Below are 25,344 nucleotides of genomic sequence, written 5' to 3'. Positions count from 1 at the left end.
TCATTAAAAGTGTGCTTTTTGGTTTTGATACAATTCCTAATAAAAAGACAAAAATGCATCTGGGTAGAGCTGTTTCCAGTACTCAAGTAGTTCTACTTACTCCATTTGTTCAGAGTCACCATGCTTGAAGATGGAAAACTAAATAGAGTGAGTGACCATTTTCCTATATTACAACTGTTTTGTTTTGTTTTGTTTGTTTATTTTTTCTGGAAATGTGCAATGTGTACGGCAGTGTATACAATGGACTGCTGTACAGCATGACATCCTTTTCAGTGATAATGCAGTATCAACAACTCCACTTGAGTTCAGAATGACTCAAGAGTTTAAATACATGTATACATCTGTGTCAAAGGAGTACTGATAAATCTGCCCAGATCGAAAGAGGTCATTGATAGAGACATCAATATTTGACAGGAAGTTCAATGCACATAGCACTGTAACTTGCAATAAATTAAATTGTGAGACTTAAATTCCCCTTGCTTATGAAAATTGTGCATACAACACTGTACCTGTATACAATGCACATTTCACTAAAGACATTTTTTTTTTTTTTACATAGAGATCTCTATTTTCATAAGCATCACACTGTGTTTCAGTGGTAAAGATAATAAAAAAATAAAGTGTTCCATGGTACACTGCCCCCATATATATCATTGTAAGTTGTTAAATGCTGTAAAACGAGGAATGTTTGCGTGCATTTTAATTTCGCGAATTTCGTGAGTGCCAACATTTGCAAAATTAAAATGCACGCCAAAATTCTTGCCTACATACAACATGTACATGTAATATGCATTGGGCGCCAGTGGCAATATGCGAAAATTTCATGCCACGAGAAAGGTTGTCGACCCCAATTCGCGAAATGTTTGTGCCGCGAATTTATCATGTTTTACAGTAGCCAGTGGCAACCATTGCTCATCATAGAAACATCCATTTCAGTATTTTGCAGATGGCACAACTAACACTTTCAGTTCAAATTGATCGCATTTAGTTGTTTTAATCTTAACTTAGCAATTGTAAACATTTGATATCATTTTACCTGAAAGAAAATGGTACCATCTTTAACGACTGCACTGCCAAGACACACCCTTGTTATTGGTGGTGTTTCACATTAAACGTACCCATTATGAACTTGTCACAATCTATGGTTGGTTCTGACAGGTAGATGCTGGGAGGTCGTAGCATGCTGGGAATATCAGAGGAGAGAGTTCCAGGACCTCAGAGGGCACCGTGAGGACGGAAATTATGAGTGACCACAAGTATGACCCTGGTCTTCCAGACGGCTTGACTGATGTCCCTCACTCGCCCCGCAGTGACGATGGGCTGAGAGGGAGCCGCCAGGGACAGGCCTATCCGGGCAACTGGTTTCCAGCTCCCGCGAGAAGCAGCAGCGTTCCCCCAACCGTCTCTGTCGAGCGGTTATACCGGTCCAGCCACGGGCACATTGCCCCTCACCAGGCCCCACCCGCCGCCTTTTTGTCGCTGCCGACATCTGAGGATAGCTACATCAGTCATCACCAGTCTAGTCGAAATGCGGAGTCTGTTGCGCCCGGCGGCCAGCTCAGCAGGGGTAGAGACTCGCCCCTCCCCAGCGGCTACGAGTACAAGTTTGAACCCGAGCTGGATCCAAAGCATGAATGTCCGATCTGCCTGATGTGCCTACGGGATCCCGTGCAGACGGAGTGTGGGCATCGCTTCTGTGCCGATTGCATTCGGCACTGCTTAAGGTACCAGTGTGTCAAACCTCTAGAAGTCACATGGGCGTCGTTTGAAAGACAAGGGGTATACCTTTAACTACATTGTATGTGTGGATTGAGTTTATGCAACATTATTAGTACATTAACACATCCATGCAAATTTGAGGAAAATTGGGCAATCCGTTCCAAAAATTCTTGAATTGATTTTGAACCGATTTAAATGTTGGAGTTTCAATGCCACCATAGCTCGATGAGAAGACCCAATACAATTTGTGATGTCACGTGTGTAGAATGACAAGTACACTATACAAAGAAAATCGACAAAATTATTTTTCTTTTTTGAAAAGTACACATTTCCTTGACTTTACAAACTGACATTACAATGTATGTAAAGGGTAGTGTTATTCCCTGCCTGCCTTCTGAAAGATGCAAGTCAATTGCTATTTTGTTAATGCGAGAAATCACAAAACCGACGAAAAGTTGCACAACTCACTTTTATGTGAGGACTTAAAATGGGTGGAATTTGTCAACATAGTCAACTTTTATCAAAGTTTTGATATTTTCTGAAAGAGCATTCTTCTACATATTTCTTAACGTTGGGATCATAAGACAAATCGGAAATTATATTTTTTGCAGTTGTTCTGGAACACCTTTTCGTGGAATACATTAGGTGGATACAAAAGTTAGGGTCCTTTCCTATTTTATGAAAACCCTTCACACACTCTTCACTTTCAACTTTTGACTTTGGAAAGGTTGATGCTACTGTGGTGAAATTTGGTGGCAGCAATGAAGAGAATGGGTTTAACAAGTTGGGAAAATTGCAGCCTATTCCGTTCAATTACTTCATTGTAGTTTCTACAGAGTTTTATACTCTGTTTTTTTTTTCTCTCTCTTCCATTTATTTTGCCAGAGCACTGCTCTATAAGATTAAGCATTTGAATAGGCCCTTGAGCTTTAATCCTTTTTTGGTAAACATTTCTATACAGAATATACACATTCTTTTGGCTCTGTAGAAAGGTTAGGGGAGTCCATGTGTGTTCAGGTATACATCATTTTAAAGCTTTGAGTCTCCTCTTTTGGGATCTACTCTTAACTGAAAATTATGTATTTGTGTGTATACAAGTCTTAATATTGGTGATGAACAGTCCATACAGAGAGAGAGAAGAACAATATTTGCAAAGAAAATGTTGCTACAATGTGTGATACGCTAGTGGTATTGATACAAGACTCTTTCCAGGATGTATTATGTAGGGTTTGTGAAAATGAACAAGTGATACACTAAATAGAGGTATTGATACAAGACTCTTTCCAGGGTGTATCACGTTTGTAGGGTTTATGATAATGAATTATGATTCAACTTTTGACCCCGTCACTATGCTATATATGTAGGGTCCTACCTCTCTCACTCTGTCTTAAATTCCCATGTTGTCTTCCTTGTTGCAATCAACACAGAGTTACAAGTCTACGCTGCCCTGTAGATAATGTGGCGCTGACGGAAGCCCAGGTGAGCCCCTCTTTTTTTTCTCTTCTTTTCTTCGTTTTTTTTTTTTTTTTTCTTTTCGCATCCTGCTCTGTGATTTAAAAGATCTGTGAAATGGGGAAAATTGAGGGAAGGGTTTTAAGTATAAAGGGAATAAAGAGGGGATCGTTACGCTGATGGACAAACCAACTCAGGCGGACAAAAATACATTGTGTTCAGATCTACAATGTATGCCATGCTCACGGCCCCTTGACTCCTTGTGTTTGATGAAATGCAGAGGCTTTAAAATCCTTGAGATGCTACTGTGATCCAACTCAAGCAAATGTAGGACTATTGAAAAAACAGAAAAGCAAACAAAGTAGTGAGCAAGCAAACAAATGGAAAGAAGTTGGTACGCTAAACTTAAAGTATTTCAGCACCAGTGGCTACTGATTTTGAGTGTTTTTTTTTTTATTTTAACATTTTTGCATCAAGTTTTTTTTTTCTTCATTGCAACTGATTGACAAATTGCCTGTCATCAAGATAAATACACACTAATTATTCAGTGTTTTAGTAGTAACCATGTGAAAAAACCATGGGCATGCACACCCAGGGTGTATTTAAAGATAAGTTTTGGTACCTCAAAAGTTTCCCTGAGTTTCCTTGTCTTAGTTTGTGTTTCAGATTAAAGTACTTTTCATATAACTAACACTGTGAGACTTACTCGCCCCAAAGTGCTCTCATGTCTTAGTAATCATGCAATAATGGTTTTGTACAATACGTGTACATTGATTATTGCAGTACCGCGTTGAATCAAACTAACGGCTCATTCAAATTTTTCAGAGCCCGCTCTGCTGTGGTACGAAACCATTATTGCATGATTACTAAGACATGAGAGCACTTTGGGGCGAGTAATTCTCACAGTGTTAGTTCTATGAACGGTACTTAAACCTAAAACACAAAATAAGACAAGGAAACTCAGGGAAACTTTTGAGGTACCAAAACTTTATATTATCTTTAAGCCATCAATCCCCTGATTTAGACTAGCGTTGTATCTGCACTAGACTACTGAGCTTTCACTCAACAGCCAGTGCTGGTTCTAATCCCTATCGCACACAGTGGGTACTGAATGGTAATAATATTATTCAAATTTACTAATGAATTCTTGTCTGAATCTTTTGTTTCATTTTTATTATCACAGATGTTTCCAGATATATGCGTTAAGAGAGAAATCATGGATTTGCAAGCTCATTGCCCATTCAAAGGCTGCCCTGAACTGGTAGAGCTTCGGAATATCGATGTAAGTTTTTTAACAGGTTTATCCATGCTGCTGTGATACAGATTTCCAGCTTTCCATATAGGATAGATTCTGCCTTTTTTGTCATTTCATCATTCAACTGCACACACACACACATACACACACATGCACAAAACAACAACAACAACAACAACAACGACAACAACAACAAAGCAACATCAACAGCAACAAAACAAATAAAGTGATAAAGAAACCTTGTGAGAACGAGTACATTTTAGTAACAACTGTGCCTTTTTTTTTTGCTGATAGGGATAAATGACTGGAAATTTAAATTGCCAGTGAACAGAGATTTATACCTAGTCCCCAAATCCCTACAGTGTGCAATTGTCCAATTGACATGAATAATGCAAAAGTCTTCACTATAAATTCTTCTTTTTGCTTCAGTTGAAATCATGCTGTAGTAATTTATCTTTATCATTTGCATGAAATGGTTGAGTTGTCTATCAGTGATTCCTTATTGACTTTAAACAAACATGTCTGTGTGTGTAAAAGGCATTGTCAAGTTGTCAATATATCTTGAACTGTAAAGTGCCCAAAACATTTTTATAATTTTTATAGAACATTGCTCCAATACTATCATCATAATTTAATTTGGAGAAGGAAGAGTTGGATGAAGTTGCTCGATGAACTTGCACTACATCACAAAACATCCTACCATACAAACATTGTGTAACAAAGCCTAAACTATAAGGAGATATCACTGTTTTTCCCAAGCTAAACCATAACTGTAGACAGTTTTGAGTAGAAACATTTACATTACCCGGTATAACTATTGTTCACATTTTGTATATTTGATAATACTTAACATTGATTTTACTGATGCAAATTGTTTAATACACTAGTGGTTTCTATCCCTAACACATATTTTAGAATTATTTTGAAGCACTAAAGCTGGGTTTTTGTTTCATCTGCAAATGGTAAATCATGCCTTGAAATAGAAAGGTGTGAGTTGATGATGGCAACACCTCAGCTATGTGATGTGTGTCGGTTACCAAAATGATCATGATGTAGTAAAGGCATAATACGTAAAACTGCACACTCAGTACTGACTTCATGTACGTGTCTGTTTTGATGAAACATTTTGAAATACTTTTCTTTTCTTCTTATTTACTCTGTTCATCATGGTTTACTAGTAACATTTTACAGATTTGCTCTTTAATTGTGACGTTCATGTGCAGCCCAGCCCATTTCCTTTTTGTATTCAACTCTGACTTTTTAAGCCTCTTGAACGGCAGCCCACCTTCTTACCAACCACTGCACAGCTGACATCTATTCAGACTCCTTGCGCCTTGGCAAAGTGGGAAATTTGTGGGGAAACCCCCTACTCGTACTGTCAATAGTCTTCAAAACCGAGTCCCTGCGTGAATAAAAAAAAAAAAAAGAAAGAGAGGAAACAAACAAACAAACAAACATTTAAAACAGACACCCACAATGATACCTGAGAAAGTCAAACTTCCTTATCATCAGCTACAAAACGTATGTCAGTGCTGACGGTGCTCATTACATGTCCGGAGTGACAGAAATGTATTAACGTTTAATACATAGATTTGAAAAACAGAAATGTTTCCCTAAAACATTATGTTGTGGTCTCAGGAAAATGTGGCACACAGGGGGTTTCTACCACGGCACAAAAAGGCTGAGTTGCCCCTTTTAAATAGTCTTTAATAATCAATGTGCTCGGGGATTTAGATCCGGTATCATGGGGAGAGAAAGGTTGCCCCGTTGCGTTGGTCTTCATATCCTGCCCACAGGGGACATGAAAAAAAGCACAAATAATGCAAGCCTGCTAAAAAGAGAACTGTCTGCCAGCGACAGCATGTGTCAAAGTGTACGCTCATCGGTAGTGTTTGATTCCAGTCAAGATTTTTAAATAGCCTTGTGTGTGTACTTTCATTTTTAGGGATCAGCTGTACACAGTTTGTTGCAGGGATTCCTGAATATATCCGAGCCTTCCCATTACATGGACATGGTATCCTCATGCTTCTAGGTCTTTTATATATTGCCAAGCTTTTTCAGTATTCAATGTGACCCTGCATCACAGAACCAACAGAAAGTCGCCAGACATGGATTTTTAGGTATAAGGGCAGATTCTGAAAAAAGCAGACTCTTAGCTTTAAAATGATGTATAATGTTTAATATAAATGATATAAAGCACACATTCTGGAAAAGTGCGAACTGAAAAAAAAAGGCTTTGAAGTGCAGGGTCTATTCACAAAGTGCTTAATCTTAAACCAAATCATGCTCGCTGCTTGATGAATTGGACAAACAGCAGGATGTAAACCACCATAACAGCAGCAATGAAGGGATTATTAGATTAACCTGAAATTGAGCATGCTCTATTAACGCATTCTGTCCATGATTAATACCAACTTTCAAAGCAGTTTACAGCTGTAGCATTATCCTTTCAAAAGTTATTAATAGTTGAAAGTGAAAAGTGTGCAAAGGATTTCCAAGAAATGAAAACAGACCTCTAAGACATACCTGATCAGACTACTAGTAGTACGGTCTGCTATGTCGAGATATTGGGTCCCGTGAGATTTTCATGCCAAAATTGATTTTTTTAGCTGACTTGGTCAATTTGGGGGTGCTGAATCCAAAAAACTTTGGTTCCATTTTTTCCGACCACGTCTTCAGCCGCCATTTTGAATTTCAAAATGGCCGCCATAGCAAATTGTATTTTGACCCAATTCTCATAATGTGAGCATCATAATAGGTTCAAATTTGATGCAAAAAACATGTTTATGATGTCAGACATTCTGATGCACCATTTTCTGATACTGTAGATAGGTTTGATACAGTTTTTAGGCAGCCATCTTCAAATTCAAAATGGCCGCCATTGCTAAATATATTTTACCCATATCTAAGGTTGTAAACATTATGGAAAGTATAAATTTGGGGCAAAAAGCATGCTTGTGATGTCAGACATGCTAATAACATACATTTTTTTTTTAAATGATGGATCATTTTCATTGGCGGCCATCTTGAAATTCAAAATGGCCACAATAACAAATGTAATTGGGCCTGTATCTCATATTGTATACATTGTGTATACGGTTCTAATTTGGGGCAAAGAGCGTGTGTATGCTATCAGACATTCTGAAACACCTTTTTCTGAAACGATGGTTCATTTTGATATTGAAGGTGGCCATCTTGAAATTCAAAATGGCCGCCGTACCAGAACGTATTTTTTGACCCATATCTCATGTTGTAAGCAATAAAGAAAGTTCACATTTCGGGCATAAACCGGGCTCATGATGTTGAGCATTCAGATGCACTTTTCCCTCCCTTAAATTGCAGATCACTTTCGAGGCGGCCATCTTAACATTCAAAATGGCTGCTTTTCAGCTATCTCTGGTTACAAGCAACTTTTAGACATATGAATGCTTATGGTGGCGTACAGTATGCATTCTTTTAAAAAACACACATAGGGCCTATACATTCTGTAATCATAATGGATTATTCGCATTGGTCGCCACTCTTGAAATTCAAGATCTTTAAACTGCAAACCCAAGCATGCTGGAACACTCATGTGTAAGTCGATCACCCGAACAGTGAATTAATTGCGTAGGCGGGACTGCTTCCTGTCCTATAGGTATACTGCCATGTTGAAATGCAAAATGGCTGCCATGGGAAACATTCCTTTAAAAGCATTGCATTTGGGTAAAAATTGTGAATGGGAAATCATTTGATTCTGACGTCAAAACAAATGAATTTCAAAAGAACCTTTCTTAATAACTGTGTCTGAATGACTAGATGCCCCATTTAGACGTTTTGGTTGTAGAGTTTACAACATTAGCCCTACATTCTAAAAATTCATGGGATAGTCACTTTAATAGATATGTCTTCTAGGCTCATTCCCTGCATATGTTTTTGAAGTCACAGCACTTTAAGGCTGCACACAAGGGAGAATTGGTTCTATGAAATTCTTCCAGAAACAGTGACTTTCGCATTAATCCTTCTTGCTATGTGAGCATGATAATGAATTCTGTGGCCACCGTTGGTGTAGGAAAATCTCAAAGCATTTAATTGAACGTTCTATATGCATAACCTCTGGAAACAACTACTATGTAATATATCATATTTCCCTGTTTTAGAGGCACAAATTAGGTTGTGAGAGTTTACGAGCTTTGCTCTCTGGATTTGTTGTATCAAGACTCTACGAGGGTAAAGCGTGAGATTGTCCTGGTTGAAGTCATCCACGCCAAACTTCTGGGAGGCATGGACTGTGTCATTGCACATTCTGCATGATTCCAGGTTTAGATACTTCTTGGTCCATCTGCTCTTTGAGACATCCTCAAATTTTCAACTTCAGCCAGCACCATAAAAGGCATGGAAAAGCAGACTTTTGGTTTTTTTTTTCGAAAAACTGCAGAAGATAATCTCTCAATAATGTCAATTGTACTTTTATCATTTCTTTTTCCATACAGTGATGGAGCAAATATCATGCAATGCAGTAAGTAAAGCAAACTTACAAGATCCATGAGGAGAATTGAGATGTCAGTGTCTACGTAAGAATCATCAATATCTCTGATTTTCCCGTTGCTCTTGAAGTAGCATCTATACATACAATGGAATGAGGCTATCTGTTTCCTCGTTGTGAGTGACGGGTGACAGCTCCCATGGCATCTTTGATGAACCCTTTGTTTCTTTTCTTTCAGTGATGTAGTCTCTGTGTCAGATGGAAATGACTGATCAGTATTTCAACTCTCAGGCTGATTATATGGCTCAGTTTTGTGGGTTTCCAAGGCATGGGTATGAAAAATGAACCTTCGATAGTGAGAATGAGGAGATGGCCATGAAATTATGAGATGAAGAGTGATTGTGGAATTACTTAGAACTTATACCTTCCGATAATTGTATCGTTCAGCAATGACTGGATAATGACAGGTCTATTAGACTGTAGACTGGTAGAGCCAGTAGAAATGTTAGGAGAAGTTGGTGATCCTCTTAAGCTTAATGACTTTGGATCCAATCTTACATGGTGTATTTTAATCGCACGAGTTGAATGTCTGCCCTTTTTCACACTATCCCAGAGATTGATATATTATTTTAATTCTCCTAGATACAAATTCTTGGTACAGAACATGACAACTTCCCTTTCATCTCTTTCTAGAAATATCCCCCTTGAATGTTTCTGATAGCTGATTGCCGAACACCACATTCATCAGCTTCAAAGCAGTGACAATTTTTGAGATTACCCTCATGTGATGGTCTTCTAAATTGTGGAGGAATTCTGACGCATGCAAAGCGCCACAGAACTGAGCTATTACTGCTCCTTTGTTGTTTTAGAATCACTGGCAGTACAGCAGTAAGCATTTTGGAAGTCTTAATAACTGAAGATGACCCACTCAAGGGCAATCAGGAAAAAGCCTACTCATTCCTTATTCATTCTGTATTATTCCAGAAATATATCTAGTGTCCAGCAAATCTTGTTTCAGTTTGTGGCCAACAAACAAGCTTGTGAATGTGATGCCTGGTAGGGTGACCATGGCCTTTCTTGCCATTGGCCATTGCGAGACTTTTCCTTGTTTGTCTTCATTCTCTCGAGGCAGCATCAAGTTTTTGAAGATCGCCTTCAGTTGTATCAATACTTTCTTTTGTACAAATATTTTACTGATTGGGCTTAAATATAATCATTAACGAGGTTCCACGATGCAAAATAATGTGTTTCCTGAGAGGCAAAAACAAACCGCTTTAGCGTGCAGTTCGCGAACCGCATATACCGCCTGGTTATATGAGATGTAATGCTTGTACACGCTTGCCCACATGTATGGGACAGTGGTATGCCCCCTCCCCCCATACGCAGTTTTTGCCCCTCAGCAATGGCTTGATGACGTCATTGGAACCTCGTCCTTACATTTTGAATTTACGGCGACCATTTTGAATTGAGAGATGGCTGTCATTCTGCTTGACCTGGAAATGAATTCGGTCTATCTAGAACAATTTTGGCAAATTCATCTAAGGCGCTTACAACAGTATAATATGTTTTCTATGGCAGCCATCTTGAATTTCAATATGGTGGCCTGTCTAATGATCCACAATTAGGAAACGGCTGTACTGGAATGTTGGACACCACAAGCACGTGCATTCTTGAAAATTTGATGCTTCTACAATAATTGCAACCTGAGATATGGGTAAAAACGCTTTGGCGGCCATTTTGAATTTCAAGATGGCAGCCTACAAACTGTACAAAACAATCCACAATATCAGAAAAAGATATATCAGAGTGTCTGATATCACAACGATGCATTTTGCACCAAATTTGAAGCTTCTACAACGCTCACTTTATGAGATATGGGTCAAATTACAGTTTGCTATGGCGGCCATTTTGAAATTCAAGATGGCAGCCTACAAATTGTATCAAAACAATCCACAATATCAGAAAAAGATATATCAGAGTGTCTGACATCACACTCATGCATTTTGCACCAAATTTGAAGCTTCTACAATGCTCACTTTATGAAATATGGGTCAAAATACAGTTTGCTATGGCGGCCATTTTGAAATTCAAAATGGCGGCTGAAGACGTGGTTGGAAAAAATGGAACCAAAGTTTTTTGGATTCAGCACCCCAATATTGACAAAGTTAGCTAATAAAATCAATTTTGGCATAAAAATCTCACGGGATTACATAGTAGCCTCTACTATAGGTACAAAAAAGGGGTTGCAGAAAAACTGCTAAAAACACACTCTCCCATTCATTTTATGATCCCAAACTTGAAGATAATGCCAAAGAAGAATAGCTCTTTAAGAAAACATGAAAAAAAAAATCAAGATTGACATGGCTGACCCGTGTCACATTTTTTGAGTCCTCATGTAAAACCAAGGGGTGCGACTTTTTGTTGGTTTTGTGATGCACGATCAGAATTAGACTCTTGACATCCACATCATGCCAATCAACTCCATTGTATTAACCCGTTGAGGACGGTTTGATTTTGCTACAACACGCATATCCCATAGACACCTGCCTGAGTATACTCGGGACTCGTCCTCAACGGGTTAAAGCACTCCACATGCATGCCAATTGACCAGCGAAGCGCAGTTAGGATTAAACAGGAAAAACAATTTATGAAACCAGCCAAGAAGGAAAACAAGATGCAACATGTTGTAGTTACTGCCACAAAAGGACAGAACACTCTCGATGTAGATTTCTAGAGTGATACTAGATCTTTATTATGTCCTTACTTTACGTCTCTGGTATCGTGAAACATAACGCGCATGGAAGTCAGCCAGTCCTGTCGCCAACAACTTCAGGGAAGGTATAGAATTCTGGGAAGTTCCCTACCTTTCATGTACAGTAGTGAAGGAAAGAAACCCACAATGTAAACACATGCTACGCGTCCCATCAGTTTCATTCTCAGACCTTGTTTTGTCAAATACAATTTGCGAAATTGATTTAAGCCCCAGCATTCACTCGGCATGCTTGTTTTTATTTAATAGCAGAGGTAAATGAATTATTCAAGAAAACGGATCTCTGCAAAGTGTAATCCCACACTATGTTACAAAGCCCTGATACTATACATAGATAAAGAGTGAAATCAGAGAATGTAAATGATATGGGAGGTTTCATCAGAAAATGGACTTAAAATACATTGGAAAATTCTGATATTTTTTTAAGTGTAAATTTTCATGGATGAGTGAAAAAGTTGGGAACCACATGTTATGTAAAATTGAAGGGATAGATGGTGTTTTCACTTCTTATGTAAAGTCTTCCACAGACCCTGATTATTATAAAGCAAGAAATATTTGTGCCATGAAAATTTTGCGAATCGACTTTTTTTTCGGCATGAATTTTTTTTTGTGAATTGCCATAGACATCCATGTGTAGACAAGAACTTTAGCGTACATTATAATTTCGCAAGTCTTGGCTCTCGTGAAATTTGTGAAAATAAGATGCATGTACAATTTTCTTGATTTACAGTACAATAAATACCAAAAAATTTGCCCTTTTAGTATGACATCAATATCAATAAAATATATATATTAAATATATACTCTCCCTTGCATCAAATTGTAGTTTTGCTTCAGCCTGGCAATCTTGACTGTTCAGGCAAAAGAGTTTTATTAATAATGAATATTTTTCTTTTTGGCTATGCAGTGGAAGAATTGTGAGATGATTGCACTATGTTGTGAAGTCTATAAAAGAAATTTTCTACACTCTTCCATGAATCTTACTTTGATGGAACTTATCTACATTGACAATTTCTCATGTCTGGCATTTCATTATAATTAATCAAAATCAACTTGGGTGTGAAGTGTAAAATGTGATTGAACTTTAATGTTGGTGCTGGCTGTCATGTAGGAAAAGGGCAAGAAAATTCACAGTGTGGATTCACAGTATTTGTTCACCTTCCTTCCTTCTCATAATCAATGTTCTTTTGAAGAAGCAACAACAACAAAAAAAAAGAACAAAAACACATCAACCTACTGTAAAAGAGGAATTTTCACGTGCATCTTAATTTCGCGAATTTCGCGAGAGCCAAGATTCGCAAAATTAAAATGCACGGGGAAGTTCTTGTCTACATTATTTATATGTATTGAGTGTTAGAGGTAAATTGAGAACATTTGTGATAATTTGCGAACATTTGTGATTTCATTTTTTGCGAAAATTTCATGCCGCGAAAATGTCTTGTTTTACAGTATCCTGTCATTCAAATTTCCACTATTGAATTTTCATCCATGTCCAGCCTGTGTAACGAGAGAAATTTTTCATGAAGCCTTTTTTACTGCATTGCAGGATGTACTAAAATGTATCTAGTTCAGTAGGATTTTAAGTCCTTGACATTGTGAAAGAAAGCAGTAATCACAGTGTTGATATGTACACATACACATGTACAGAGATGCAAAGTTCAAAAAACTTTTATGAGTGAGATTTTTATGACTCGGCGTCTCGGCGCTCGCGCACATGCGCATGCGAAAGAGGAGGGTGTCCCCCTCCCATGGTAGGGAGCTTTTTTTAATTATTAGCTCTTAATGATGCTATCTGGTGCATACTTAAGTGACTATTTTGTACTAATTTTGAAAGGCAAAAGGGAAATATACCTTCAATTGCAACTATCACTTTAATCCTTTGAGCTATGCTCCTTATTTTTGGCCCAAATTGCAGACTTCACCAGATGCGTGAGAAAAATGGGTGCCATGCGTGAGATCGTGAGACAAACCCTAAATGCTTGAGTCTCACGCAGAATGCGTGAGACTTGGTAGCTCTGCATGTACAATACAATGTGTATCAGTTGTTCCTTTTTCCTTTGCGTACTCTGTTTGAAGTTATGCAACCTGCAAGAAAAAACAACGAAAATGTCTCTCATGTATTGATAGCATTTCCACCATTGACCATGTAACCTATGGTATTCATGTACACAGAGCTAATAATTGAGCTTGTATACAATGTACAGTATTTACAATTGTAGTGTCTTCGTTATAGCACTTTGCTTTTTCTTTGGAAATTGTTCAACTATATTTTGTGTGCATGTATACTAAGGGGTCTACATTATATTGTACAAGCACTGCTACAGTAGTCCATCCACATGTGTAATTATATAACATGCAAAATGTCACAATAATATATACACAAAATGTCCACAATGCATTACTGCATTTCATTTCATGTTTTTTTTTTTTTTTTCATATATATCCTAAGAGGGAGAAAAAAAAAAACAGAGCATGAGAGAATTTTAACCTGTTGAGGACAAGTCCAGAGTATACTCGCGCAGGCGTCTATGGAAAATGTGTGTTGTAGCAAAATAAAATCATCCTCAACGGGTTTAAACCTCTGCCTTTTGCAGTTTTGACAATAGACAGAGTCTGTACAAAATCGTAAAGTTTATGAAAATATTGAACGACTTTGATGTTATTCTGTCTATCACACAGGTTCTGTCTTACACACACGCACACGCTGCACGGAAGCCAATCTGCCCTGTCATCAAAATTCCCGTCACTGACCTTGAAACCTCCTCTGGCTAGAAAGGGGAAAAATCAGGGAAATCCCCTTTTTCCTTGAATGTTTCAGCAGTGGAAATAAAGAATGTTTACAGGGAAACTCCCTAGCTGCTGCCTCTCCATTTCCCCAAGACATATCTTCAAAGCAACCATCTAATTACCAACTACCACAACCGAGAATTATGTTGATTTAAAGGGGTTGTGAGACTATTAGACATGATGGTATTATAGACCATCGTATACGCTGCTCACTCCGTTCAATTTTCACTGTGTGACTCCTGGACCCCAGTACGACTTTGTATGTGCACAATAGAATAGTACTGGTAGTTGAGATAGGCAAACGTACAGTGTACATGTACAGGTGCGGTATGGGCTCATAGTGTCGGGAGATTTGCTTGACCATTGTCCAGGTGCTGGTCTTTCACCTTTGGGTCAGTTTCAGAGGAAAAGATACAATGAAAAAGAGAGAAAGAAAATCTGTTGTTCACTGGTGTGCAGGTCACTCAGTACAATCAGCATAAAGACTTCATGTAGTGCCTAGGTCACCATAGTCTAGCTTCTGGACTCTTTTTACTTGTAGCAGTGATTCAGTGTAGACCTAAGCGCCAAACAGCAGAGGGGGTGACACCTGAGGATTGTGCAGGGATTGCGATACGCGAGCTGAGCGTGCAGTCTCATGATTATTGCAATGAGAAAAGTTGCGCCCTCTCTTGGTTTGTTTGTCAAAATTTGACAAAATATCTCACCGAGGAAAAAGGGACAAATTGTGACCGTGCATCACAAAACAAACAAAAAGTCGCACGCACTGATTTTGTATGAGGACTGAAAGTGAAATGGGTCAACCTAGCCAATCTTAACTTTTTCATATTTTCTGAAAGGGCAAGTCTTCTTTTACATTTACAAAGTGTACTAAAATTTGGGATCATGGAACGGGCAGGAAAGTGTGTTTTTCCCAATAGCAGTTTATCTCAAACGTTTTTGGTAAAATAGTGTGATTAGGTGTGTCTTTAGAGTCCCCTTTTCATTTTGAAAAACATTGTACACACTCTTCACTTTTAACTCTAATAACTTTTGAAAGGATAATGCTACTGGTTTAAAAGTTGGCATTGATTATACAGAATGTGTTAATGAGGCATGCTCAATTTCAGTCTAATCTGCTAATCCCTTCATTGTTGTTACTCCTGTGGTTTACTTCCTGTTTTTTTTTTTTTTTTGTCCCACTCATCGCACAGCCAGCACAGCTTGGTTAAGATTAAGTGCTTGAATCTAGACACACTGTACTTGAGAGCCTCTTTTCTCAGTTCACACTTTTCCTGAGTTTGTGCTTTCTTTCCATATATTTAAATAGGTTAGGAGAGTCCATTTGATTTGAATTATACATCATTTTAAAGCTTAAAGTCTGCTCTTTCAGAATATGGTCTTAACTAAAAATTCATGTCTGGCGACTTTTTGTTTGTTTTGTGGTGCAGGGTCTGAATTTGTCCCTTTTTCCTTTGTAGACTATAGATAATGGTCACCACAACTGCAGCATAATGCTGTGCAAGGCTGTATACAGTGTATGTTGTACTGTGGTGTTTGCCATTACACATTAGATGGCATTTTAAATCCTCTGTACTATAAGCTTGTGGCGGATGAAGCAAAAATCCAGCAAACTGTACTCCTGTGTTCGAGTTGCCTTTCATGAAACAGCGGAAAAATAAAAGGGATTGAACGGCAGCAGTTTCACAAGAATGCACAATGAAGGAAATACAATGAGAAAGTGACAGATGTGTACATCGTGACCACATTATAGGCACCTACATATCATTTGGATGATGCCTCGCAGTTTTTCCATGTGTGGTTTGTGCAAAAAAAAAAGAAGAAGGAGAAGAAGATGAAGAAAGGAACATAAAAATGAAACAATGTTATGGGATTTATTACAATTTGTATTCATCGATTATTCTTTTTATGTAATTTTCTCCTTTATAAAGATATTTGTGTCATATCAATTTATTTATGTATACCGGTATTCAGCCATTTGTCATTTATTCATTTTACTTGTGTAGATTTAAAAAAAAAAAAAAAATAGTCAAGAGTACTGTTTGTTCAAAGCTGTGATAATATCACTCCACTTCATATGCATACAAAAAATGTTGATGAACAGGTCTCATTTGCATATTGAAAGCATTCCAGATTGTAACTTTTCCAAGTCAGTATGGGTGCTCTTGTTTGCAAATATTTGCTAATTGGGGTGTATTTTATTGATGATTTATTGTTCAAATTATGTGGGGTTTACCCGTATAATATTCAAAAACGGTGTATACATGCATACATTATTGTTTGCTTAGGACAGTGTGGAATTGAGAACAATGCTCGAAAGTGTTAACAAATTACATTTTCTGTGGCTGTACCTGAACACACTAGTCATTTTGAAGAATAAACATGCTTGTAAAATTGATGATCAGTCCTTGCTCCAAGATGGTAAAATCTATTTAACCTGTTCAGGATGAGCTGATTTTGCTATAACACACATTTCCCATAGACACCTGCCTGAGTATTCGCGGACTCGTCTTCAACAGGTTAATACAAAAACAAAACAACAGAAATATATTTTTATACTCCTGCTTCAAATGGTGAATAGTGCTTGATGCATTTGATATGCTTTTGAGTTGTCCATCCATCAGATTGATCAGCTATGGCAAGTTAAGAAGAAGAAAACTGAAAAAAGAAAATTTTTTGGAAGTTGATTTTCTTGGCACTTGACCCAGGTACAATTTTGTATGTTGAATACAACGTGTATATGTATGTGAGATGTAGGCCTTCATGTAGGCCTTCATGTGGGCAAATGGTTCCCTCAGGTTGGTGCAAAGGTCACAATGACTTGCATCACAAAACCAACAAACTGTATTTTGAAGTAGAGCTGTACATGTAGTTTAAATATCAATATTTGAGAACACAGATTCTCAGAGGTGAAATAACATGTTACTTTCAAGCAGCTGTAGCCTAACTCTTAAAATCAAGCCACCAGAAAAGTTACTTTGAGAGAAGGAACCCTTTGATTTTACAATAGGGTCCGTCAAAATGATGTTTATACTGACACCTTTGATTAATCTGGAGGCACAAAATGAAATTGATACTCTGTAGCAAGCACTGTGAAAGGCAATATCACATTATCCTAATAAAATTTGCATTCCCTTTTTCAAAGCACATAGTACTTTTAGTTCTTAAGTCTAAATCTTATTTTCACTGATGTCTTTTTTGAATTATTATGTTTCTGTTTTTCTTTTGACCGTGAAAAGTATTCATTTCTGGTCAGTTTCACTTTGTTTTGAATGTACATTTATTTCTTTTGACTGCCTGCTCTCATCAACCTCATATTTGGAAAACAGAAGAAGCCAGAGTTGACAACAACAGCAACAACAACAGCAGTGGTTGTATATACTCTGAAAAGAAAAATGAAACTCATAACTTCTTACGTAATGTTATGCTTCAAGACCTTAATCGTATTTAGATGAATATTAAAGGGATCACTCATATACTGTAGAAAACACCATAGAAAAAGTCAACATAGTTTGCCCAGTAAGTTTTATTTCGGGCCTATACTGACTGAAAAAAATCAAAAGTGGAACCATTTTTTTGGGGGGTTTATGATGCGCGATTACACACACCGGTACAAGTTATGCATAATCCTTTTCCTTTCTTTTACATCCCTTTCTTCTTCTTTTCCAGAACCACCGGGAGGTGTGTGAGTTCCGCACCGAGCCGTGCCCCAACCTCTGCGGGGCATCGATGCGCCGAAAGTCAATCAGGAACCACCTGGAGAGCTCTTGTCCGAAGAGGCTGGTGGAATGTGAATTCTGCCAGATGGACATCGCTTTCGACGACACACAGGTACTGAAGTGAAACAACAACAACGACAAAAAAATAGAGAAAGTTATGAAAGAAATCAGGGAATGACTCTCGAAATGATTTTATGTGTTAAAGGAGGAGAATGCAGTGATATTAGATGCTGCAATGTTACATAATTGTGTGACCCTCCAGCTCAAAACTTTTGCACACAGTGCTATTTAAGTAGGCCTGAATGTGGATTTCAATGCATGTAACTGTGGTGATTCGGGGGGGGGGGGGGCATCTTTCAGCTACATGTATCTGGATTTCAGAGGCCTATAATTAACCCATTGAGGACGGTTTGATTTGGCTACAACACGCATTTCCTATCTAAACGTTTGCCCGAGTATACTCGGTACTCGTCCTCAATGGGTTAAGTCTGAACAAAGTTGCCTTCTGAAATATTTTTCATACCTACTTTGTTTCAACTACACTGTAGTCTTAAGCGTTATTTCTATTATTATTATTATTAAACATACACTTGATGTAGGTGCCATTACTGACCTCAAGATCTGATAAGATCTGATCACTGTGATTACTCAATGTTTACAACCATGATTTAAGTTGTGGTTCAAATTGTGATAGACATAAATAAAAATTTCAAGATCAGCTACAAATGGTTAGTCACAACTGCATAAGGGCTTTTTACACTTGCAAAATTTTGCTTAGACTAGTCCCGTACCAACGGTGGGGCTAAGGGGGGGGGGGGGGGGGGCCTTAGCCCCACCGTTGGTACCGGACTTTCCTTAGCCCACTTTCTGTTTACACTTGTTTTTGCGAAAGTGGGCTAGCCCCACCGATAATCCCGTACTATCTGGCCCTGCAAAATAGCAGGGGTACCAGTAGCACCGCAATTTGGGTGCTAACCCCGCAATTGCAGTGCCAAGCAAGCGGGTGTAAACAGAACGAAAAAATAATCTGGGGCCAAGCGACGGAGACGAAGTACGACCCCCCACTGACCAATCAGAAACGAGGTAATCAAGTGCTGCCGGTGCGTGCGTGTACTTGTACAGTGCACAGCGTAATCATGAATATTCATTAGTTTGGAAAGTACGGGGCTATGAAATATGAGTGTAAAAAGGTCAGTTTTCTCCTTAGCCCAGGACAAGAGCTTAGTATGGAATTTATTGGCGAGTGTAAAAAGCTGAAAAAATTGGTACGGGACTAACGATAGCCCTGGGTCAGAGAAAGTACGGAGTTAAGAAACACAAGTGTAAAAAGGGCTATTATAGTGGACTGTACAACAGTGGGAAAACAACATTAACTGCTGGTGCTATACAAGTCCTTTGACAAATTATATGAGAGCATCAGTAATTAGGACTAGCACTGTCACGGCAGAAAAGACCTTTGTCCCCTATTGCATTTCCCTCTCTCTTTCTCTTTCAATGTACTGACAGCAATGTGTGTCTTGAATTGGAACAGCGATCCCAAATACAGTGTAAGAATTACACTTTACAGTGCTCATGTATTAGGGGCAAAAGGTAAAAAAAAATGTTTGAACTCATTTATAAAACAATATACTTTATTGGAAAATTGAGTGTGACAGAAAACTAACATCGGCAAATGTGAGCATCATTGAAAAATATCAGATTTTAAAGAAACCTATTAACCAGTTGAGGATGGGATGATTTTGCTACAACATGCATTTCCCATAGACACGTGCCCGAGTATCAGCAGTACCTGGGACTAGTCCTCAACGGATTGATTTATGCATTACAAGGAGAACAGAAACACATCTTTCTAGAACCCAAACATACGTTTGCATGGATTACAAAGAGTTGCCACTCCATCTATAACACCTCCCAGTTATATCTGCACTGCTTTCTTTGATTATGTTTTTAAAGTTTTTTTCAAGTAAGTTAAAATGATTAAATTCATGTGCTGATCAATGTAGGACTGGATATAGCATAAAAAATGAAAGGGAGAGGTACATGTTCAGAAACTCTGCATTTCATAAATTTGTGATTTTGGCATATTACATATTAAAAACTATTTAAAAACAATGATTTGCTCTATATTTTCACTCCAGAGCCACATTCTGCAGTGTCCAGACCGTCCCATGTCATGCCAGTTCTGCAAGCTCCAAGTGCTAGCCTGTGACCTCGGGATGCACCACGACACTGCATGTCCAGAGGTTCCAGTCCCCTGCCAGTTTGCATCGTTTGGCTGCTCGGAGCAGGTAATGTACTGAGGCTCCTCTGTGGACTGTTAATATGCAAATTTATGCAGATGCTCCATGGAGGGAAACCCACTACATGTCCAATCAAGGGACTATATAAGCGCTTGCCGGATTGCCTGGGGCAAGTGAAAATCAAAGGTCGTGCGAGTATTCTGGAACAATGAGAAAAAACAAATACTTTTCTCCCTTTCAAACCCATGAAGCTACAATGTATACAGAAGTTCAAAGATATTGACTTTAACACACATAAATTTTATTTTATAGCAACTTTCCAACGCTTATGTGAAAAAGCCCCAATGCAATGCAACACCATTACTTGATCAAACCAAGTTTAATACTCCAATGTGTTAAAGCGTGTTAATCAGTGTGTGCTGTTATTCACCTCTTGACTTACAAGTGATTTTCTACTTCATTTTCTTTATATTTTTGGACTTTCTTTTCTGGCAAGTAAAATTCGCACAAGTGTTTTGCAACAGTTTGAAAATCTGCTTGCCCTCATGTTGCTCAATTTATAGCTCAACAGTGATTTGTGAAATTTGTGAAAAAATCAAAATCTCACGATAAAAACAGCTTTTTACAGTAGTCCACCATGGACCTGGCAGAACAGCCCCCCGATGATTCACAATTGTACACTGTCATAAATTTGTTTATATCAATCCCAGCAAGTTAAAGTAAGTTGAACAGAATTTGTCATTAACTGTGATTGACAATATCCAATTTCACTTGAGCAATGTGTACTCAAACATGTACAGCATCAGCATGCTGGTGACACTCAGGGGGTTTACTGCATTATAAAGCAAAGGCCCATAATGAACTTGTGTGTGGGTGACTGAACATTGCTTAATTGGGATAAGGGCCTTATTTATTCCCTGCATGTCTCAATTTGGCTGATGGTGACTCTACGTGGTTAACCAAGGGTATGTTGAGAATGAATGCATTCAACATTATAAAGAGCAGACTCTATTGAAAGCTTTAGAATGATTTATAACTCAATACCAATGGACTTTCCTAATCTATTCAAATAATAGAAAGAAAGTACAATTGTACACACTGTGGAAGCAAGTTTCCTGAGAAAAGAAGCTTTGAAGTTAATGGTCTATTCAAGTGTTAATCCTCACCAAGCTGTGCTCTGTGCAATGAATGGGACAAAAAACAGGATGCATGTAAAACCCCAAAGTAGCCACAATGAAGGGATTATCAGAGTAAGCTGAAAATTTGCACACTATTAAACTACAAGTACATTTTATTCATGACTGATACTGGCTTTCAAAGCAGTAGCATTGTATTAGAGGTGAAAGTGAAGAGTGAGTATTATTAAAAGAAATTAAAAGGGGAGATTAAAACATGCGTAACAACACCACTCTACAATAAAGTATTGTACAAAAACTGCTAAAGTCGCAATTTTCCAGCCATTTTATGATCCCAAACTTGAGAATCATGTGTAAGAAGCATTGCTATTTCAGAAGATGTAAAAAAAAACCAACAAACAAAAACTTATATCAAAGGATTGAACAGATTGACCAATGTCACCTATTTTGACACCTCATATAAAGTTGCAGTGTGCTACTTTTTGTTGGTTTTGTGATGCACAGTCACAAACAATGTATGTTCAAAAAGGCTGGATAAAGTTGCATATTGCATGAGTTGACCTCCATCATTCAAAAATTGACTATGTCATCATTGTCATGTTAACTTCCTGAGATGGTCAAATTTGAGATTCTTAAAAGTTGCATTTTTTTTTTTTTCATTTGATCCAAGGTGCCGAAGAAAGAGATGGCGACCCACCTGACAAATCACATGGCCAAGCATCTAGAACTGGTGGCATTGTATGTCAGGACAGCGCCTGGTGTTCATCACAGCGTAGAAACCTCAGGTAGCATGGACTACTTTGAGCCTACCGGCAGGAGACGTTTATTTTCCAAGCCTCCAGCTTCGGCCGGTAAGAACATTGATGTGCAGGAGTACGGTGCAAAGAAACTGAATTCAGATATGCTTGGGAGGACTCGAATGGGGAAACCATCACAAATTGAACCGGCACCGCCAGTGGCGCCGGCAGTGGCGCCGCACGCCAGCTTCGGTCCTTGGCAGAGCCAGGACCTCGTGGAGCAGATCCAGATCCTGAAGGACAAGGTGAGGGGCCTGGAGGAGAAGGAGGTGATGCTGAGACAGCAGGTCATCGAGCTGGAGAGCAAGAACAAGAGCAAGGAGCATGAGATCCGCAGCTTGAAGGGGAAGGTGGAGCAGGCCCGGACTGATATCAAAGACATCCAGGAGCATTCGGCCAATGGCGTCTTCGTTTGGCGGTTGCACGGCTACAGCAGGCTCTGCTACGCCGCTGAGCGAGGGGAGCCCACCGTCCGCCACAGTGACGGCTTCTACACCAGCTCCTGCGGCTATCGGCTGTGCATCCGCGTCAACATCAACAAGTCGGAGGGGCTAGCCGGGGCAGGCTACATCTCGCTCTTTGTGCATTTCATGCAGGGAAAGTACGACGACCTCCTGGACTGGCCGTTCCGCGGCTCCATCACGCTCTCAATTATCGACCAGAACGAGGACGTGTCAAAGCGGAAAGACATTAGGGAAATGCTCCAGGCGAAGAGTGTTCTGGATGCGTTCAAGCGACCCAAGACTGTCCGTAATCACAAGGGATTCGGCTACATGGAATTTGCCTCAATTGACTCCCTGGAGCGTAATAGTAACTTTGTCAAGAATGACGTGCTGCTGATAAAGGTGGAAGTGCAACCTCATTCATGATAATGTTGAATCGTAGCTTTCACTTCAGTCAGAGTGTAGGTATGAATTCAGTACATTGTATGATAAGTTTCGGGACATCGAATGAATAAAAGAACAAATCAATGTGTACAACTCTGTTTTTTATTAAAACTCTCAAATTTTTCCACCCATTGACCTAAAGCTTTGTTAGTGATTAGCCAACCACACCTAGCAAAACTGAATATGATGTGATGACATTTAATAATTTCTTCATATAAAGTGAAGGTACGTAGAATTTGACCATGAACTATTAATATGACATCTGTTCTTATTTGGATTGCACGTCATGAGAACAACACTTATGAGTCATACACTTGTCCAACCCATAAGCCATACAGCCTATGAGTCATACATCCCACGCCTATCAAATACAGCCCATGATTCATACTGCCCATGAGTTTGACACTTGAAGCAAACAAGGCCCACAAGACCAACACATTAAGCCCTCTGTAGTAATGTCAAACTTGTGGGCTGTTTTAATACCTCATGTCAAACTCAGGGCCTGTATATTTGCTTTAGAATAGTGTCAAACTCATGGGCTGATTGACACATGGGCTGTATGTATGATTCATTGTCCTCTTGTTGATGTGAATCTCGTGGGTTGTACGACTCATGAGTGTAGGTCATGTGGGATGACCCCCTTATTTCATTGTCTGGGTCATTCATGGTAGAGATGGGATTTAGGGCAACCAAGTCATGTTTGTTCATTTTCTGCCCACTGTGTGTCTGCCATTCACAAAAATGTTTATAAAATTTGCCTGCAAGACTCTTGTGATGAATATGACCACTACTCAAAGTCGGGTCAGAGAGTCATGGAGGGGGGGGGGGGGGGGGGGGGGGGGCGAATCTTCATCCTTTGACAGTGCCCAAGGTCACATGCTTAGCTCACTGGTCACTTTGATGAAGTGGATCAGGCCCTGGATGAAACGTGGAGAAGATGGAGAAGAATTAGGTTGTACAGTAGCTCTGGTGATGAAGGTTGCTTCTTTAAACCTCGAATATATACTGTAAAATGAGGAATGTTTGCGTCCATTTTAATTTCACGAATTTCGCGAGCGCCAAGATTCGCGAAATTAAAATGCACGCGAAAGTTCTTGTCTACACTATATGCATTTAATGCCAGTGGCAGTTCGTGAAAATTTCATGCCGCAAAAATAGGACGTCGGCTCCAATTTTTGAAAAATTCAGCTCATATCATGTTTTACAGTACTGGGGCAAGACTACTATGGCTTGTGATGCATGGTATAACAAAAAAGAAAGTATAAAGAAAATTCTAGATATTCTCACTTTTCTCACATAATAAAAGAACACTCGACTTCTCTCTTTCAGAAGTCAGGGGAAATAATATTACCCCTAACATAAGTCAGTAACATGTCAAAGAAAATTGCACTTTATTCAAAAAGTAAAGTTTTGGGAAATTCTCTTTTTATTTTCTTTATATTGTTGTACGCATGTGACATCATACACTGTAGTAGTCTTCTCCTCCAGCAGTGATTGCACAGATACTTTAAAAATTCATAACTTTTGAACGGATTGTCGGATTTTCCCCAAACTTTCACTGATGTGTTCTATTAATATTGTTGCCTTCACTCAATCCACATGTATATGAATTGAAATTGTCCTTAAATACCAGCCACTGCTACTGCACTCAAACTTCCAACTCATTTGCTTTCACGGGGCAAAATGATAGCTCTCCTGAAGCACAATTTCAGGGACATACTATAAACGAATCACCTCACCTGCATATTAAAGCCCTAACCTGTTCTGTACGGGAACCTATTGGCCTGTGAATGTCTATGGACATTTCAAAATTCAGTATGGAACGGGTTAAAAGCCATTGTAGGATGTGACCTGATTACCATGAACATTCCAAGTCTATCCCAAGACAAAAGCCTGGGTGATGACGACTGGTCTTCTTGGGACTGTCCATAAAACTCGTTTAAGTAACAAGTGCCACATTTCTATGGCAAATTTGCTCTCAGCCAATTAGATGCAAGGATTTCAGTAGCTTATAACAACTGCTGTAACTTGATCAATTGATAACAAGTTTTATGAAACAGGGCCCAGAGCTCAGCCCAATTTTATGTGCATCAGTGTACATAAATCCTTGATTGCAT

At 38.8% G+C, this 25,344-nt stretch overlaps 1 protein-coding gene across 1 annotated transcript; it reads left to right on the top strand.

The window, feature by feature from the left end:
- Positions 1-1,476: 1,476 nt before the first annotated feature.
- On the top strand, positions 1,477-23,906 carry LOC139708077 (TNF receptor-associated factor 6-A-like; the record flags this gene model as incomplete). The annotated part of the gene is made up of 6 exons (XM_071620059.1): positions 1,477-1,724; positions 3,147-3,198; positions 4,355-4,453; positions 18,118-18,279; positions 20,306-20,455; positions 22,214-23,906. Coding segments are annotated over 6 exons (1,707 nt in total), but the record flags the coding sequence as incomplete, so codon positions are not given.
- Between the last annotated feature and the right edge of the window lie 1,438 nt (positions 23,907-25,344).

Source organism: Diadema antillarum, unplaced genomic scaffold (genome assembly GCF_040938485.1).
Source record: "Diadema antillarum isolate AM-2024a unplaced genomic scaffold, OU_Dant_1.0 seq00001299_RagTag, whole genome shotgun sequence".
NCBI classification, from domain to species: domain Eukaryota; kingdom Metazoa; phylum Echinodermata; class Echinoidea; order Diadematoida; family Diadematidae; genus Diadema; species Diadema antillarum.
Note: the sequence above shows the minus strand (reverse complement) of the source record. Positions and strands in the feature narration are given on the sequence as shown.